The sequence below is a fragment of the Mytilus californianus genome, unplaced genomic scaffold (assembly GCF_021869535.1).
Source record: "Mytilus californianus isolate M0D057914Y unplaced genomic scaffold, xbMytCali1.0.p SCAF_12, whole genome shotgun sequence".
Classification (NCBI taxonomy): domain Eukaryota; kingdom Metazoa; phylum Mollusca; class Bivalvia; order Mytilida; family Mytilidae; genus Mytilus; species Mytilus californianus.
The window spans coordinates 52,815,309-52,834,128 of NW_026262604.1; the positions used below are offsets into that span (position 1 = coordinate 52,815,309).

Consider the following 18,820-nt stretch of genomic DNA (forward strand, 5'->3'; position numbering starts at 1 on the left):
CCATATGCAGGTGCTGCTGGAATGTTGCTACATAGAAAAGAAAAGTTCACAATTGGAAGCTGAAATCATCTCTTTTATCGTAAAGTTTTGTTCTTATATCGATCAAGTATGTTGCTATTGATATGAGTTTTTAATGACAGATATTGGTATCTTTTTCTCAATAACGCGTGAACTTCCGGGGGTTTCGCGACCTACCAGAAGATCTCCTGCCTTGGACCAGCTTAGGGGACCTCGAACCCCTCGATGAGATTCGGGCGTACACTTAAAAATGGCCTAGCTACGCCACTGCATTGATTGAATAATGCACACTTTTATTGTGATTGGGGTAAAACTCAATGTCACCTAGCTGTGGTATCCATTGACATTGAAATTTAAAAAAATATATTTTCTATACTGTGAGTTCAGCGGGGGACAACACGGAAAAGCCCCTGAAAGGAATTGGAAGAGAAGATGAGAAGATACTGAAAGAAATTCAAAAGAAAAATATTCATGAAATGAATATTTGGAAGTGACCCAATGGCAATTTGAAAAAAATAAAATAAAAATCACTACTTTCATTTCCGGGGGCATCGCTCGCAAATTCGCAAACTGTTGAAGAATACTCTAAATCTTGTACTGAGAAAATTACAAATTATAAACTACAAAATACATTATACAATACAATACAATGTGTGTTTGTTCCAATTAAGGTTCCCTAGGGGGCAGTGAAAAGATACAGACACTGATAGGACTAAAGGATTGTATATATTAGTAAAATCTTAACATCAAAACTTATCTTCGTACACATTATCAAATGTGTAACGTCTCTAAAGAACTGACTTATTAATCTTTCTTTTGGTGGAGTTGGGAGGGGATTCCTCGGGACTTTAAATATTGTTGTTGCAACTTGAAAAAAATAAATATTTGTTTTAACACGATATCGAACGGGTGTTTCATGTATCATCCGTGTTAGCTAGTGTGGGGTATAAATACATATTATGTATTTTGATAAAAATAAGAGAGCTATATCATATTGAAATTGACCTATTTAATGTTGGGGTTATCTATCTCTGATGTTTTTATATGTCTCCTGTTTTTCTAATTAACTGAAATCTATGTTTGTAAAATTACAATAGTTTGTCGGCTGCTTATTTCACTTAAATACTAATTTGTAATTCATATTAAATTTTAATATATAGCTTATATAACCTCACATGGTAAAGTAATCACCACGTAGACATTTTTATTACGCCGGCTCTATTAATGCAAACAACTTTAATGTTTTCTTTCAGGGTCGTTGTTATCTGTCTTAATTTTACGGGAATGAGGAGTTATTCAAGAGGTCAATCAAAGACATATCTGCGCAAGACTTATATTGGTTCTGAGAACGTACTCCGGTTCTGCACAAGTAATGGTTCTGGGGAAGTGCACCGCTGCCGTACCCTTATCGTAATTTTAGCTAAAATGAACTATCTAGAACTGTCGACAACTGATCTGATGTAATACACAAAATTGAATGTAAAAATATTGAGCATAAATAACTTGTGCGCAGACCAACCCGTCACACAATTGCCGAAAGGAATCTGTGACGTACCCATCCTTATACAGAAGTCGGAAATACAGATACAGATACAGAATTCGTAAACGTTGTCGAATTCGTGGATTTCCCGGACTGGATACATAAACTGGAGATGTTGTAGGGGAAGTAGGTATCTTCTTAATTACATGTAACACCAACAAACATGACAAACGACGTTTCAAACGTGTGCATATTTATTGGACTAACCAGGGACAGTCCACAGGCACTTATTTCTATCCATGGGAAGGTCGACCTTCCAATGGATAGAAACAAGCATCTAGAAACAAGTGCCTGTGACAGGCCAGGAATAACCATTAATTGGTGGCCATGGATTATACCTCAATTAAGGTATAATACATCATTTGACAATGAGATACACCAATTGAGGTATAATGCAGTTTTTATCAAAACAAAATTTTAAGAGATAGTGGAGCGGGAGCGTCTTTTTACCACAGAACACCACAGAATACCACAGAACACCAAAAATATACCACAGAACTTCGAAATATAAATACTTTAGACATTATATTGTTGTTATTGTTAATTCTTTTTATAATTTGACATTTATTATTCAAATAAATTTATTTTTTTTCTATTTAGGGTCGACTCACTATCGCTACGCCCCCAACTGTGGGTCTCATTGGGGTTTAAGCGTGACCCGGGATTGCCGATTTTCTGTAAGCGTGACACGTGAAAGTCAAATTATTGTGCCGTGAAAACGGGAAATGAAGTCTAGCGGGACACGGGAAATTACAAAAAAATGAGAATTGCTTACGTACATAGTGTAAGCGGGATACGGGAATCTGGTAAAACAGTAAGCGGGATCCGGGATCAGAACCCCCCAATGAGATCCCCCCAACTGAATTGGCCTATTATTGGGTCTATACCAAAAGCACCTACCGGTATTAAAACCATAATATACAAAAAATATTTAAAGTCACAACAATTGTAATTCTGGGGTATATTTGTGACATTTCATTTTTTTTTAAATACATTTTAATTTTTTCTTGTTATTTTTGTTCTTCCATTTTTATACGACCGCAAAAAAATTTTGTGGTCGTATATTGGTATGACGTTGGCGTCGTCGTCGTCGTCCGAAGACACATTGGTTTTCGCACTCTAACTTTAGTTTAAGTGAATGGATCTCTATGAAATTTTACCATAAGGTTCAATACCACAAAAGGAAGGTGGGGATTGATTTTGGTGGTTATGGTACCAACAGTTAAGGAATTAGGGGACAAAAAGGGGCCAAAAATAAGCATTTTTGTAACTTCCAGACATAACTTGTGTGTTAGTGTATGGATCTCTCTGAAATTGTACCACAAGGTTCCATATCACAAAGGGAATGCTGGCATTGATTTTGGGGGTAATTGCCTCCAAATTTTAGGAATTAGGGGCCAAAAAGGGGCAAAAAACAAGCATTTTTCTAGTTTCATGACTCTGACATTGTACCACAAGGTTCCATATCACAAAGGGAATGCTGGGATTGATTTTGGGGGTAATTGCCTCCAAATTTTAGGAATTAGGGGCCAAAAAGGGGCAAAAAACAAGCAGTTTTCTAGTTTCATGACAATAACTTGTGTGTAAGTGTATGGATCTTTATGAAATTGTACTTCAAGGTTCCATATCACAAAGGGAAAGCTGGAATTGATTTTGGGGGTAATTGCCCACAACGTTTAGGAATAAGGGGCCAAAAATAAGCATTTTTCTAGTTTCCAGACAATAACTTGTGTTCAAGTGTATGGATCTCTCTGAAATTGTACTGCAAGGTACCATACTACAAAGGGTAGGCTGGGATTGATTTTGGGGGTAATTCCCTAGAAATTTGAGGAATTAGGGGCCATAAAGGGGCAAAAAAAAACCAAGCATTTTTCTAGTTTCAGGACAATAACTTGTGTGTAAGTGTATGGATCTTTATGAAATTGTACTGCAAGGTTCCATATCACAAAGGGAAAGCTGGGTTTGAGTTTGGGGTAATTGCCCTAAATGTTTATGAATTTGGGGCCATAAAGGGGCCAAAAAACAAGCATTTTTCTAGTTTCCAGACAATAACTTGTGTTCAAGTGTATGGATCTCTCTGAAATTGTACTCATACATATGAACCTCCCAACGGGTGTACAATAATCCCGTTTTCAGGGGTCTCCTCCCGACATCCCGTTGAAGACAAAAAAATCCTGTGTATGAAATATTTCATGAATGAAAAATTTCAGCCCAACATATCTGGTGTAACTGACATTACCTGAAGTTATATTTTACCTGTAAATCAATTAACATGCATAATTATATGGCTTCACTTGTCACCTTGGGTGTCAAACATACTGGTAATCAACGATTTTTACCTCAGGCTGATTGTGTAATAAAACTTTGTATTTAAAATGAATGTTGGGCTACTTCCCTTGATTTATTCAGTTTTAAGTTATTTTCCTTTAAACAATGTAAATTTTTAAAAGAATATAAATAAAATATAAATTGAACAAATAATCATAAAAGGATGGTAATTAAATGATTTTAAATGTCTTAGGACAAATAAAAAAATAATAATTTGAAAATTATTTGAGGGTTCTATACTTCCTTTCAAGGCTTAAATTGAAATTTATATATTAACTATGACCCATGATCATAGTTCGTATGTGTTACTTATCATGCATTAAAAATCTACTTGCATAATAAAGATAAAAAAAAAAAAATCTCCTTCCATATAGATAAGCAAATGTTCTGATTGCAATGAATAATGGTAAAAAAGATAAGAAATTTTAAAGAACATACTAATCATGCTAATAAAGAAGAATGTTAGATTGAACAAGTTCAAAGTTTAAAAAGATAGAGAAAATTTATAAGTACAAGGGTACTATAAACATAATACATTCGGATGGAAAGTTGAAGAAAACACACTTTAACAGACAATTTCTACAGCAAACGGTTACATTTATGACAGAATTTGTGTCGATTAAAAACCTCCTGATCTGAGTCCTAATCTCCTGACCAAAATTTCCCAAACTCCTGATCTGAGTTTCACAGTCCATCACATTTATGTGCACTGCAAGGTACCATACCACAAAGGGAAGGCTGGGATTGAGTTTGGGGGTGATGAATCATAAGGGGGTTCAAAAAATTTTGGGGGGGGGTTTCCTTTTTTTTCTTTAAAATTTTCCATTTTAAATTGGTTATTTCTGATTTATATATAAAAGCAAATAATAATGATATGGTTTGAATAGATAAATTAAAAATTTTTAAGTTCTTAGACCACATTCATTCTGTGTCAGAAACCTATGCTGTGTCAAATATTTAATTACAATCCAAATTCAGTGCTGTATCAAGCTTGAATGTTGTGTCCATACTTGCCCCAACTGTTCAGGGTTCTACCTCTGCGGTCGTATCAAGCTGCGCCCCAGCAGAGCATTTTATTTAGAATGTTTAGATACATAACGAATTATATCTTAAATCTATTTTGTATATACCAGAATTTATTGTTTTTGTAGTCATTTTTTTGTTGTATTTTATGTTAAGAGTTGTTACAATAAGTACATGTATATTATTAAATATTGAATAATATATAAAGCAGTCCTTTAAGGGCTACCAAATACTTTCAAAAAGATATTTGAAATTGTTGTTGGACAGTTATTTGAGTTGACTAATAAAATATTATAAGTGTGTCTTTATACATGTAATAGTCAAAAATTTCAAATTTGATGATTTGGGAATTTTCTTTTGATGTGTGTATATCTTCTCCAATTTATGTATAGAATTTATGCAGGGCCTTAAAATGTGTGAAACGGAAACTTATTGTACAATTCCATAGTCATTTTCACAAAGGAGTTCTTTTGTCAAATTTCGATGTGGTGTAGCACCACTAAGAATCGAAACAGGAAGATTTAAAAAATTACTTTTAGAGGAGCGAGTCTGTGATAGTTGTAAGGATATTTTAGAAGATGAAGCCCATGTCATTTTATCGTGTGTTTTATATGACGATTTTAGAAAAAAATATTTGATGAAGCAACACATTTTAATAGTGATTTTATGTCTTTTGATGATAAACAGAAATTAGTGTTTTTATTTACAGATGTTACAAAGTACACAGAACCTTTCCTGTCTAACAATTCCAAGCCATCTACCGGTTTCTATAGGTAACCGGTTATTTCCAGTTCTAAACCTACATAAAGTTATTCTATCTTTATAAGGTAATAAGTCTAAATATTCTTCAAATTCCAAATTTTCTTTAAATAGTTTATAACATAATGCTTTTGGAGAGTTTTCCAGTTCTGATTTCCAAGAGGAATAAACCATTTAACTGAATTAAACCTTGCATAATCAGATGGTAATTAGAATCAATCAATTGACAATTTTGTAAACAGTTGAATATTTTGAAATTAACAGAAGTGGGAGAACAAACTTAATCTTAATAGTGTAATTGGCGCCGGTAAAATTCACAATGTCAACTTTTTATTTTTATAGAAAAACATTTTTTTATAGAAAAAAGCATTTTTTTTTATAGAAAAACATTTTTTTATAGAAAAAACTTTTTTTATAGAAAAACATTTATTAATAGAAAATCATTTTTTTATGGAAAAACTTTTTTTTTACAATAAATTGTTTTTAAAAGATTTTTATAAAATATAGTTTAGTATCTCAAAGGTCTCCAAATATAAAAAAAATCTACCAAATAACAAAAAAAGTTATGATCATTAAAGAAATTCATATTTCATCCGGTCAATCGTCCTGTCATTAGTGTAGCCCGAATTATGAAAATAATATAATTCTGACTTATTAGTTTTGCATTTTGTAAAGTAATTCAATGTTCTGTGGTATATTTTAGTAGTTTAATTGTATTTTGTGTAGTTCTGTGGTATATTTTGGGTGTTCTGTGGTATTCTGTGGTGTTCTGTGGTATTCTGTGGTGTTCTGTGGTAAAAAGACGCTCCGATAGTGGAGCATCTTTTTGGATTAACCATAACAAGCTTTGATGACCACTTAGTGATGACATGAAATTGATATTGACACTTCGTGCTGCATTTTGTCATGTTTGTTAGAGAAACCCAAAAACTAATCATTGCTAATATGAACCTCCTTTTCCTACTTATAAATTCTGAGTTTTCATCTATTAAATCTTATTTTTGTTCTTTAGTCTCTTCCTGTCCATTTCAACTGACAAATCTTAAAGTTGGGACTGATGCATACTTAAGGAAATCAGTCGTCAACAACCATCAATTAGTGGATTATACCTCAATTAGGTATAATCCACATTTTCATAAAACGCAGCACAAGAAGTCAGAAGCAATTACATGACATCATTGAGATCTCATCAAAGCTTAAGATTCTTAGATAGTATATGCAAAAAGATGCTCGAATATGTCTTTAAAAATTTCTGTGGTAAAAACTGCATTTTTATACGACCGCAAAAAAATTTTTGTGGTCGTATATTGGTATGACGTTGGCGTCGTCGTCGTCGTCGTCGTCGTCGTCGTCCGGCGTCGTCGTCCGAAGACGAATTAGTTTTCGCACTCTAACTTTAGTTTAAGTGAATGGATCTCTATGAAATTTTACCATAAGGTTCAATACCACAAAAGGAAGGTGGGGATTGATTTTGGGGGTTATGGTACCAACAGTTAAGGAATTAGGGGCCAAAAAGGGGCCAAAAATAAGCATTTTCTAGTTTCCAGACAATAACTGTGGAATGGTGTATGGATCTCTCTGAAATTATACTACAAGTTTCCATACCACAAAGGGATGGTTAGGATTTGCTTTGGGGGGTTATGGCTCAAACCGTTTAAGAATTAGGGGCAAAAAAGGGGGAAAAACAAGGTTGTCCTGGTTAATGGACAAATACTTTAGTACAAAACATAATTTAAAGCAGTGTAAGGGAGATAAATCAAATACATCATTGAAATTATCTCCCTTACACTGCTTTTAAATTATGTATAAAGTAATGGTTAATGAACAATTAAGATAATTTAAAACAGTGTAAGGGAGGTAATCCAAATACAACGTTTTGGTTACTTCCCTTACACTGCTTTTAAATTATGTTTAAAGAAATGCATATTTATAAAGGAAGACCAGTAAAAATATCTGCAAATGTTGCATCTTTTTTTTTCACCAAAAAATCCATATGAAAGATTTGACACTATATTTTAAATTCTATTATAAAATAGATTAAGTTAGCACTATGGTAAATTTAAATGGGTAATTATGGTTGCAAACTCCATTGGAAATTTGAATTGAGATTATGACCATATCTTGAGGGAAATAATTTTTTTGGGGAAAAAAGGGGGGGGTAAAAAGAAATTGTGGGGGGTCAATTTTTTCTCATTTCAGATTTCAGAAATTAAAAAGAATTATTCTTCAAATATTATTTTTTTTCAAATTTCAAATATTGAAAAATTTCAAGAAGTAATCTTTAATTGCACAGTATGGCGCATTAGATTTGTAAAATCTTTGACCACATTTAATTATTTGTTATGCCGAATCTAACCGTGTATTTAGATTTTTAATTTTGGGTCCAGTTTTCAAATTGGTCTACATTAAGGTCCAAAGGGTCCAAAATTAAACTTTGTTTGATTTTAACAAAAAATTGAATATATGGGGTTCTTTGATATGCTGAATCTAAACATGTATTTAGATTTTTGATTTTTGGCCCAGTTTTCAAGTTGGTCCAAATTGGGGCCCAAATAAAACTTTTTTTTTGTTTGATTTCAACAAAAATTGAATATATGGGGTTCTTTGATATGCTGAATGTAACCATGTACTTAGATTTTTTATTTGTGGACCCCGCTATCAAATTGGAACATATTGAGGTCAAAAGGGTCCAAAATTAAACTTTGTTTGATTTCATCAAAAATTGAATTATTGGGGTTCTTTGATATGTCAAATCTAACCGTGTATTTAGATTTTTAATTTTGGGTCCCGTTTTTAAATTGGTCTACATTAAGGTCCAAAGGGTCCAAAATTAAACTTAGTTTGATTTTAACAAAAATTGAATTCTTGGGGTTCTTTGATATGCTGAATCTAAACATGTGTTTAGATTTTTTATTATGGGCCCAGTTTTCAAGTTGGTCCAAGTTGGGGTCCAAAATTAAGCTTTGTTTGATTTCAATAAAAATTGAATATATGGGGTTCTTTGATATGCTGAATCTAAACATGTATTTAGATTTTAGATTTTTTGCCCAGTTTTCAAGTTGGTCCAAATTGGGGTCCAAAATTAAACTTTGTTTGATTTCAACAAAAATTGAATATATGGGGTTCTTTGATATGCTGAATCTTACCATGTATTTAGATTTTTTATTTGTGGGCCCGCTATCAAATTGGTTCATATTGAGGTCAAAAGGGTCCAAAATTAAACTTTGTTTGATTTCATCAAAAATTGAAATATTGGGGTTCTTTGATATGCCAAATCTAACCGTGTATTTAGATTTTTAATTTTGGGTCCCGTTTTTTAAATTGGTCGACATTAAGGTCCAAAGGGTCCAAAATTAAATTTAGTTTGATTTTAGCAAAAATTGAATATATGAGGTTCTTTGATATGCTGAATCTAAACATGTGTTTAGATTTTTGATTATGGGCCCAGTTTTCAAGTTGGTCCAAGTTGGGGTCCAAAAATAAACTTTTTTTGATTTCAACAAAAATTGAATATATGGGGTTCTTTGATATGCTGAATCTAACCATGAATTTAGATTTTTTATTTGTGGGCCCCACTATCAAATTGGTTCATATTGAGGTCAAAAGGGTCCAAAATTAAACTTTGTTTGATTTCATCAAAAATTGAATTATTGGGGTTCTTTGATATTCCAAATCTAACCGTGTATTTAGATTTTTAATTTTAAGTCCCGTTTTTTAAATTGGTCGACATTAAGGTCCAAAGGGTCCAAAATTAAACTTAGTTTGATTTTAGCAAAAATTGAATATATGAGGTTCTTTGATATGCTGAATCTAAACATGTGTTTGGATTTTTGATTATGGGCCCAGTTTTCAAGTTTGTCCAAGTTGGGGTCCAAAATTAAACTTTGTTTGATTTTAGCAAAAATTGAATTCTTGGGGTTCTTTGATATGCTGAATCTAAACATGTGTTTAGATTTTTGATTATGTGCCCAGTTTTCAAGTTTGTCCAAGTTGGGGTCCAAAATTAAACTTTGTTTGATTTTAACAAAAATTGAATATATGGGGTTCTTTGATATGCTGAATCTAACCATGTATTTTGATTTTGGATATTGGACCATAATAGGTAAATTAAAAAAATTCAAGTTCTTAGACCACATTCTTTCTGTGTCAGAAACCTATGCTGTTTCAAATATTTAATAACAATCCAAATTCAGAGCTGTATCAAGCTTGAATGTTGTGTCCATACTTGCCCCAACTGTTCAGGGTTCGACCTCTGCGGTCGTATCAAGCTGCGCCCCAGCGAAGCATTTTATTTTCATCATGCTTGAAGATATTGACTTGATAATTGGTATATAGTTTTATCATGACAAGTTACAGATCAAGTTTGAATTTTGTTCTTGTCTGATGATTTTGTGCAGAGTTATGGTCCTTGGACTTAGAAAATCATTTTTATGCCCCCGCCGTAGCGGAGGGGGCATTAAGTTTTACCCTTGTCCGTCTGTACGTACGTACGTACGTACGTACGTCCGTCTGTACGTCCCGAAATTGGTTTCCGTTCTCTAACTTGAGTTTGCCTCAACCAAATGTTATGAAACTTATACACAATGCTTATTACCACAAAACACAGATCAAGTTTGAATTTTGGTGGCGTCACTTTAACCGATCTAGAGTTATGCCCCTTTATAAAAGGAAATATTGCAAAATTTTTAGTTTCCGTTCTCTAACTTAAGTTTGCCTCAACCAAATGTTATGAAACTTATACACAATGCTTATTACCACAAAACACAGATCAAGTTTGAATTTTGGTGGTGTCACTTTAACCGATCTAGAGTTATGCCCCTTTATAAAAGGAAAAATTGCAAAATTTTTATTTTCTTCTAAATATCAAGTTTATATAATATATTTTTAAAATTGGAGTTATCTTCCTTTGACCATGATTATAGTTGGATCAACTACAATCAATGCTTTATACAATGCAATGTTTAATTTTGACTTCCACTGATAAAACACAGATCAAGTTGAATTTGGGTAGTGTCACTTTAACCATTATTGAGTGATGCCCCTTTATAAATAGAAAGATTGCAAATTTTTTGAGTTTCCATTCTGTAACTGAAGTTTTCCCCAGCCAAACATTATGAAACCTATACACAATATTCATTACCACAGAACTCAGTAAGGATCAAGTACAATTTTTTGTTTCAGTTCTCTAACTTGAGTTTGCCTCAACCAAATGTTATGAAACTTATACACAATGCTTATTGCTACATAATACAGATTAAGTACGAAATTAGGTGGCAACACTTTTACCATTCTAGAGTTATGTCCCTTTATAAACATAAAAATTGCTGAATTTTTTAGTTTGTCTCAACCAAATGTTGTAAAACTTATACACAACTGTTCTAGAGTTATGGGTGTTTACAAATAGAAAAATTGCTGAATTTTTAGTTTCTGTTCTCTACTTAAGTTAGCCTCAACCAAATGTTATGAGACTTACACACAATGCTTATTACCACAAAACTCAGATCAAGTTCAAATTTGGGTAGCGTCACTTTTATCATTTTTCAGTTAAGTCTCTTTATAACTATATGATATGCAAGCGGGGGCATCATCTGTGTCCACATGTGGACACTATCCACATTTATTTTTTTTGTCATGCTTGAAGATATTGACTTGATATTTGTTATCTAGTTTACACCATGACAAGTTATAGATCAATTTAACATTTTGTTTCAGTACAATGAATTTTTAACCGGTAGGGGAGTATGTATTGCCAGGCAATACTCCCAGAATGCTTGTTTTATGAATGAAAAAGAACTGGAAATCGATGTAATCAACGTCAACTTATCAGGTTGATGTTTTAAGAAATGCGAAACAACTTGTCCCAGAGACAAGTCGGACAGAGTCCACTCAGTCCATCTAAGAAGACAACTCGGACCGCTTGTCAGATTCACTTAGGGTTTTATAAAATGTTAGACTAACATGTCTAGCGGAGCCATCAATCTTTTGCTTGTGCATTGGGGACTATTTAAGGGTATTTTCAGGGGCCTAAAGAAGGGAGGGGTTTACTATAGAACCCTATTGGTTTGTTTTTTTTAAATTTTCATATGACTATTACTCGATAACAGTAAGTGATAGACACTAACAGTCTTCAGTAATGATAACAGGACAATAAAATAAAATATAGGGCAATTCCCTGGAGGTCATCCCATCCCCCTTCAATTTGAAAATGTGCTTTTATCTTGTAAACGGTCGTGATCCCCACCCCTAAACCATATATATACTTGTATGGGACAATAAAACAAATCAAAAGAAAATTTTGGGGAATCCCCGGTGTCACCCCACCCCTTACTGTTTGAGAACTTGTAAACGGTCGAGATCCCCACCCCTAAACCATATATATTCATGTATGGGACAATATAACAAATCAAATGAAATATAGGGGGAGTCCCATGGGTCACCCCAACCCCTCCTGTTTGAGAACTTGGAAACGGTCGAGATCCCCACCCCGAAACCATATATATTCTTGTATGGGACAATAAACCAAATCAAATGAAATGAAGGGCGAGTTCATGGGGGATCACCAACCCCCCCCCCCCCTTTTTGAGAACTTGTAAACGGTCGAGATACCCACCCCAAAAACATATTTATTCCTGTTCGTCATTTCAAAAAGATTTGAATGACATACAGGGTCAATCTCCTAGGCGTCACATATGCATACCGTTTCACTTTACTAGACAAAATCAATGTGTACTGGACTTTACCCAATGTCAGGCGACCATGGGTATGACAAATTATGGGAGCTTTGTTTGGGAGACTTCGAAACAGTATCCTGTTACAATTATTTCTTGTTTATTTTGAAATTTTATTGATGCAAAAGATAAGTCAAGGTTAATTGAATTTAGTTTAATTATCTTTTGAATTATTTCTGGGCCTATAAAAATTTTCATTTATGGCTCATTTTAAAGAAAACATATAAATCTTTCAAGCAGTGTAAAGTCTAAGAATGTTTGACCAACTGTTTTATAATCACCTGTCATTTTATTCCAAACTTGGTATGGAGTGACATCATGGACTTGGGGTGAAGGTGGGGGTCATTTACAATTACTATGGGCAGGTCAATCAGACCTCAACTTTGATCCCTGTAGTAGTAAATATTTGTCTGATTTGTGTCTCATAACTTTTGTACTGTAGAACCCAAACTCAGTGTTCCTTCCAGGGAAGCAAGTCCATTCAGAATATTACAACCGCGTACTACGTCAACTGGTACCAAAGTTAACTACCAACTAGAACAACTGCAATCATTGCGAACTTGTACCACTGCAGACTCACCATTAAAAATATACATTGATATATGCTTTGCTTTTGAAAACCTTGATAAAATATTAATTAATTTGCCTTAATAATCTGTAAATCAATTCATTAAATAAACATAAATTTACAATATACGAATGTTTAATGTTTGTTCTTTCAAATCTTTAAAAAGAAAAAATGAAGCAACACTGCCACATTTTTCATAATTACATTTGCCTTGGTTTTTGGTTAACTGCCTACAGCGCTTACAGTGCTTTGATTAAAAGTAAAGTATTAGTACCTATAATACGGTGAATAATTCGGTATTGAAACCAACAGAGCTTGGTATTTTTTGAAATTTTAGTGACACAATTATGTATTTTTTTCCAATCTCCTACAACGTCAATGAATGTTATTCAATATACTCTCCCATTATCGCTCAGCTGCAATTACAACTGGTATTGCACCTTGGTTTAAAATATTATACATGTGTTTTGAACCTTTGTTTGACTTTAAAAAAATGTTAATATTAAAAGGTAACAAAGCTTGTTGTTTGTTTTCCCTTTCAGTGTTGTTTCCCATAGATTGTAACCATTTTTATACGACCACAAAACATTTTGCGGTCCTATATTGGTATCACGTCCTTGTCGTCGTCCGGAGACACTTGGTTTCTGGTCAATAACTTTAGTAAATGTAAATAGAAATCTATGAAATTTAAACACAAGGTTTGGGATTGATTTTATAGGGGTTATGGTCCCTACAGTTTAAGAATTAGGGGCCAAAATAAGCATTTTTCTAGTTTCCAGACAATAACTTTTGGAATGGTGTATGGATCTCTCTGAAATTATACCACAAGTTTCTATACCACAAAGGGATGGTTAGGATTGGCTTTGGGGGCTTATGGCTCAAACCGTTTAGGAATTAGGGGGAAAACAAGAGTTTCCTTGTTAGTGGACAATTAAAAAAAAAAATTATATATTTGGATTACCTCCCTTACACTGCTTTAAAATTATGTATAAAGAAATGTTGTATTGTCTTGAGGTGATTAGCTGTCAACAGAGATGCAAACAGTTTTTTTTTTTCTGTCAGACATTGGGGCCTACAGGGTAGCAAGTTTTGTCAGACCCATCAATTTTTTGCCAGACCTACATTTTTTTATATCAGCTTTTTATACAGTAAGAGAACGAAGATAGGATGTCTTTACAGTGACAGCTGCTTTAGTGGATTGTTTTTAGAAAATATCTAAAATTCAATTGAGTTTTTTTATTTAATAACTACTACAATATATTTTTATTTTTTTTTATTGTGTACCACTGAACTGCAGGCTAGGGCCATTTTCCATTTTTTTTGACAGTTCTCTAAGATTTTTAATTGATTACAACGTTCTCAGGAAAGTGAGGACTGAAAAGTCAATTCAGTTTTAAATTTCCCTCTTTAAAGTTCCCAGTTACAACTCTCATCGCAGGGATACATGTACTTACAAAAAATCAATCAGATTGATATAAGCTGTGTGCAGCTTGTTTCCAGATCTTACTTTTTGTTATCCTTGTATATTTTGATATATTTGTAAATTGCATGAATAAATATGTTTAAACTTCAAAAAGCAACATTTGAAAATTTTATAATTTTTTTACCATTATGTTGGTACACAAAATTTTGTTTTAATGGAAGACTGCTTTTCATATAACAAATGTCACATTTTAAGTGTTCAGATACATTAACTTTTATTTTGGTGGATAATTACTCATCAATTGAGGTGCTCCTTTATTGGAAGAAGATTCGCAATACAGTTACAGTTACAGAAAGAATGAAAACTGCCGTTTCTCTCCCCAATCTCATGTATCCCCATTGTTTACCGCGAAAGTTGACATTTCAAAGCATTGATGTTTGAATCATATGATCTACAGCAAACATACTAACTAACTTTAATTAATAAATTTTCAATAAGGCAAATTTCAATTCCCCACTAATAGGTTAGCACCAAAAATACTAAAATCCTAGAGAACTGTCTGCCGGTCATTAAGGTCTTGCACAAAAGCCCAATTTGCCGGACCTGCTCAATTTCTGCCCCCTCGGGCCGACAGGTCCGACGATTAGTTGCATCTCTGTGTCAATTTAGTAACTTCTATTTTTAGAAGTTTCTATTTTAAAAAATGCTGATTAAGGAAAATCTATTTTAAGCCATGATTATGTATGTCATTTTTATACGACCGCAAACAAATTTTGTGGTCGTATATTGGTATGACGTTGGCGGCGTCGTCGTCGTCGTCGTCGTCGTCGTCGTCCGGCGTCGTCGTCCGAATACATATTGGCTTTCGCACTCTAACTTTAGTTTAAGTGAATGGATCTTTTTGAAATTTGACCATAAGGTTAAATACCACAAAAGGAAGGTTGGGATTGATTTTGGGGGTTATGGTACCAACAGTTAAGGAATTAGGGGCCAAAAAGGGGCCAAAAATGAGCATTTTCTAGTTTCCAGACAATAACTGTGGAACGGTGTATGGATCTCTCTGAAATTATACTACAAGTTTCCATACCACAAAGGGATGGTTAGGATTTGCTTTGGGGGGTTATGGCTCAAACCATTTAGGAATTAGGGGCAAAAAAGGGGGAAAAACAAGGTTGTCCTGGTTAATGGACAAATACTTTAGTACAAAACATAATTTAAAGCAGTGTAAGGGAGATAAATCAAATACATCATTGAAATTATCTCCCTTACACTGCTTTTAAATTATGTATGGTTAATGAACAATAAAGATAATCTAAAACAGTGTAAGGGAGGTAATCCAAATACAACATTTTGGTTACTTCCCTTACACTGCTTTTAAATTATGTTTAAAGAAATGCATATTTATAAAGGAAGACCAGTAAAAATATCTGCAAATGTTTTCATCTTTTTTTTTTACAAAAAAATTCATATGAAAGATTTGACACTATATTTTTATTAATTCTATTATAAAATAGATTAAGTTAGCACTATGGTAAATTTAAATGGGTAATTATGATTGCCAACTCCATTGGAAATTTGAATTGAGATTATGAACATATCTTGAGGGAAAGAAATTTTTTTGGGGAAAAGGGGGGGGGGGGGGGGGATAAAAAGAAATTGTGGGGGGCCAATTTTTTCTCATTTCAGATTTCAGAAATTAAAAAGAATTATTCTTCAAATATTATTTTTTTTTCATATTTCAAATATTGAAAAATTTCAAGAAGTAATCTTTAATTGCACAGTATGGCGCATTAGATTTGTAAAATCTTTGATCACATTTATTTATTTGTTATGCCGAATCTAACAGTGTATTTAGATTTTTAATTTTGGGTCCAGTTTTCAAATTGGTCTACATTAATGTCCAAAGGGTCCAAAATTAAACTTTGTTTGATTTTAGCAAAAATTGAATATATGAGGTTCTTTGATATGCTGAATCTAAACATGTATTTAGATTTTTGATTTTTGGCCCAGTTTTCAAGTTGGTCCCAATTGGGGTCCAAAATTAAACTTTGTTTGATTTCAACAAAAATTGAATATATGGGGTTCTTTGATATGCTGAATCTAACCATGTATTTAGATTTTTTATTTGTGGACCCAGTTATCTAATTGGTTCATATTGAGGTCAAAAGGGTCCAAAATTAAACTTTGTTTGATTTCATCTAAAATTGAATTATTGGGGTTCTTTGATATTCTAAATCTAACCGTGTATTTAGGTTTTTAATTTTGGGTCCTGTTTTTTAAATTGGTCTACATTGAGGTCCAAAGGGTCCAAAATTAAACTTAGTTTGATTTTAACAAAAATTGAATTCTTGGGGTTCTTTGATTTGCTGAATCTAAAGATGTGTTTAGATTTTTGATTATGGGCCCAGTTTTCAAGTTGGTCCAAGATAGGGTCCAGTATTTAAACTTTGTTTGATTTCAACAAAAATTGAATATATGGGGTACTTTGATATGCTGAATCTAAACATGTATTTAGATTTTTGATTATGGGCCCAGTTTTCAAGTTGGTCCAAATTGGGGTCCAAAATTAAACTTTGTTTGATTTCAACAAAAATTGAATATATGAGGTTCTTTGATATGCTGAATCTAACCATGTATTTAGATTTTTTATTTGTAGGCCCCGCTATCAAATTGGTTCATATTGAGGTCAAAAGGGTCCAAAATTAAACTTTGTTTGATTTCATCAAAAATTGAATTATTGGGGTTCTTTGATATTCCAAATCTAACCGTGTATTTAGATTTTTAATTTTAAGTCCCGTTTTTTAAATTGGTCTACATTAAGGTCCAAAAGGGTCCAAAATTAAACTTAGTTTGATTTTAGCAAAAATTGAATTCTTGGGGTTCTTTGATATGCTGAATCTAAACATGTGTTTAGATTTTTGATTATGGGCCCAGTTTTCAAGTTTGTCCAAGTTGGGGTCCAAAATTAAACTTTGTTTGATTTTAACAAAAATTGAATATATGGGGTTCTTTGATATGCTGAATCTAACCATGTATTTTGATTTTGGACATTGGACGATAATAGGTAAATTAAAAAAATTCAAGTTCTTAGACCACATTCTTTCTGTGTCAGAAACCTATGCTGTGTCAAATATTTAATAACAATCCAAATTCAGAGCTGTATCAAGCTTGAATGTTGTGTCCATACTTGCCCCAACTGTTCAGGGTTCGACCTCTGCGGTCGTATCAAGCTGCGCCCCAGCGAAGCATTTTATCTATTTTAAAACTTTTATGATGTATTTAAATGGGTAATTATGGTTGCAAACTCCATTGGAAATTTGAATTGAGATTATGACCATATCTTGAGGAAAGAATTTTTTCTCATTTCAGATTTCAGGAATATAAGAGAAAATTTCTTCAAATATTTTTTTTTGGTAAATAAAATGGGGGGGGGGGGGGGTATTTTTTTTTTTTTGGTGTGGGGTGGGGGGTGTCTGTGGGGTGTCAATTTGCAACAGCATAATGTATTGTACAAAGCGAAAAAAAGGGGGGTAAAAAAAAGTTGTTTTTTTTTGGGGGGGGGGTCGATTCGCAACAGCATAGTGTATTGCACAAAAGCAAAAAAAGGGGGGCGGTAAAAAAAAAAAAAAAAAATTCGGGGGGTCAATTCGCAACAGCAAAAAAAAGGGGTTGGGGGGAGGGGGGGGGGTCAATTTGCAACAGCATAGTGTATTGCACAAAAGCAAAAAAATGAATTTAAATTCTAATCCTATAACCAATTCTTAGTTGTTTGACTACAGTTATTCTGTGTCAGAAACTTATGATACATGTGTCAAATATTTAATTACAATCCAAATTCAGACTTGTATCAAGTGCAAATATTGTGTCCTGGATTTGTACCAAACTTGGACAGAAGCTTGTTTATGATCATAAGATAGTATCCAGAAGTAAATTTTGTAAAAATGAAATTCCTGTTTTTCCGTATTTTACTTGTAAATGGACTTAGTTTTTCTGCCGGGAAACATTACATTCACTCTGTGGTTAAAGTTTTTAAAATTTTAATAACTTTCTTAAACTATCCTGGATTTGTACCAAACTTGGACAGAAGCTTGTTTATGATCAAAAGCTAATATCTAGAAGGAAATTTTGTTAAAATTTTGTACCTGATTATCCGTATTTTACTTATAAATGGACTTAATTTTTCTTCCAGTTAACATTAAATACAGTCTGCAGTTAGTTTTTAAAACATTTATTAGATTCATAAACTATCCTGGATTTATACCAAACTTTGACAGAAGCTTCTTACAATCAAAAGATTGTATCTAAAGGAATATTTTTATTGATTTTTTTCATCATTTTTGTTGAGCCTGCGATTAACAGCAAAAGTAGGCAAGACACTGGGTTCCGCGGAACCCTTACAAATTTTTATGGATTTATAAAAATGGTAAATTTTT

General features: G+C 33.0%; 1 protein-coding gene across 3 annotated transcripts in view; it reads left to right on the top strand.

Moving 5' to 3' along the window:
* Positions 1 to 1,461: 1,461 nt before the first annotated feature.
* Positions 1,462 to 18,820, top strand: part of LOC127722003 (uncharacterized) — a 69,583-nt gene continuing 52,224 nt past the window's right edge. For 2 of the 3 annotated variants that reach the window (XR_007991593.1, XM_052228857.1), the window contains exons 1-2: positions 1,462 to 1,684; positions 5,619 to 5,682. Coding sequence is in view for 1 of the 3 variants with exons in the window: in XM_052228857.1 (XP_052084817.1) it covers positions 5,619 to 5,682 (64 nt within the window). In the remaining 2 variants the exon portion in view is untranslated. The remainder of the gene's footprint in view (positions 1,685 to 5,618; positions 5,683 to 18,820) is intronic. The other variant, XM_052228858.1, reaches the window with a different exon arrangement.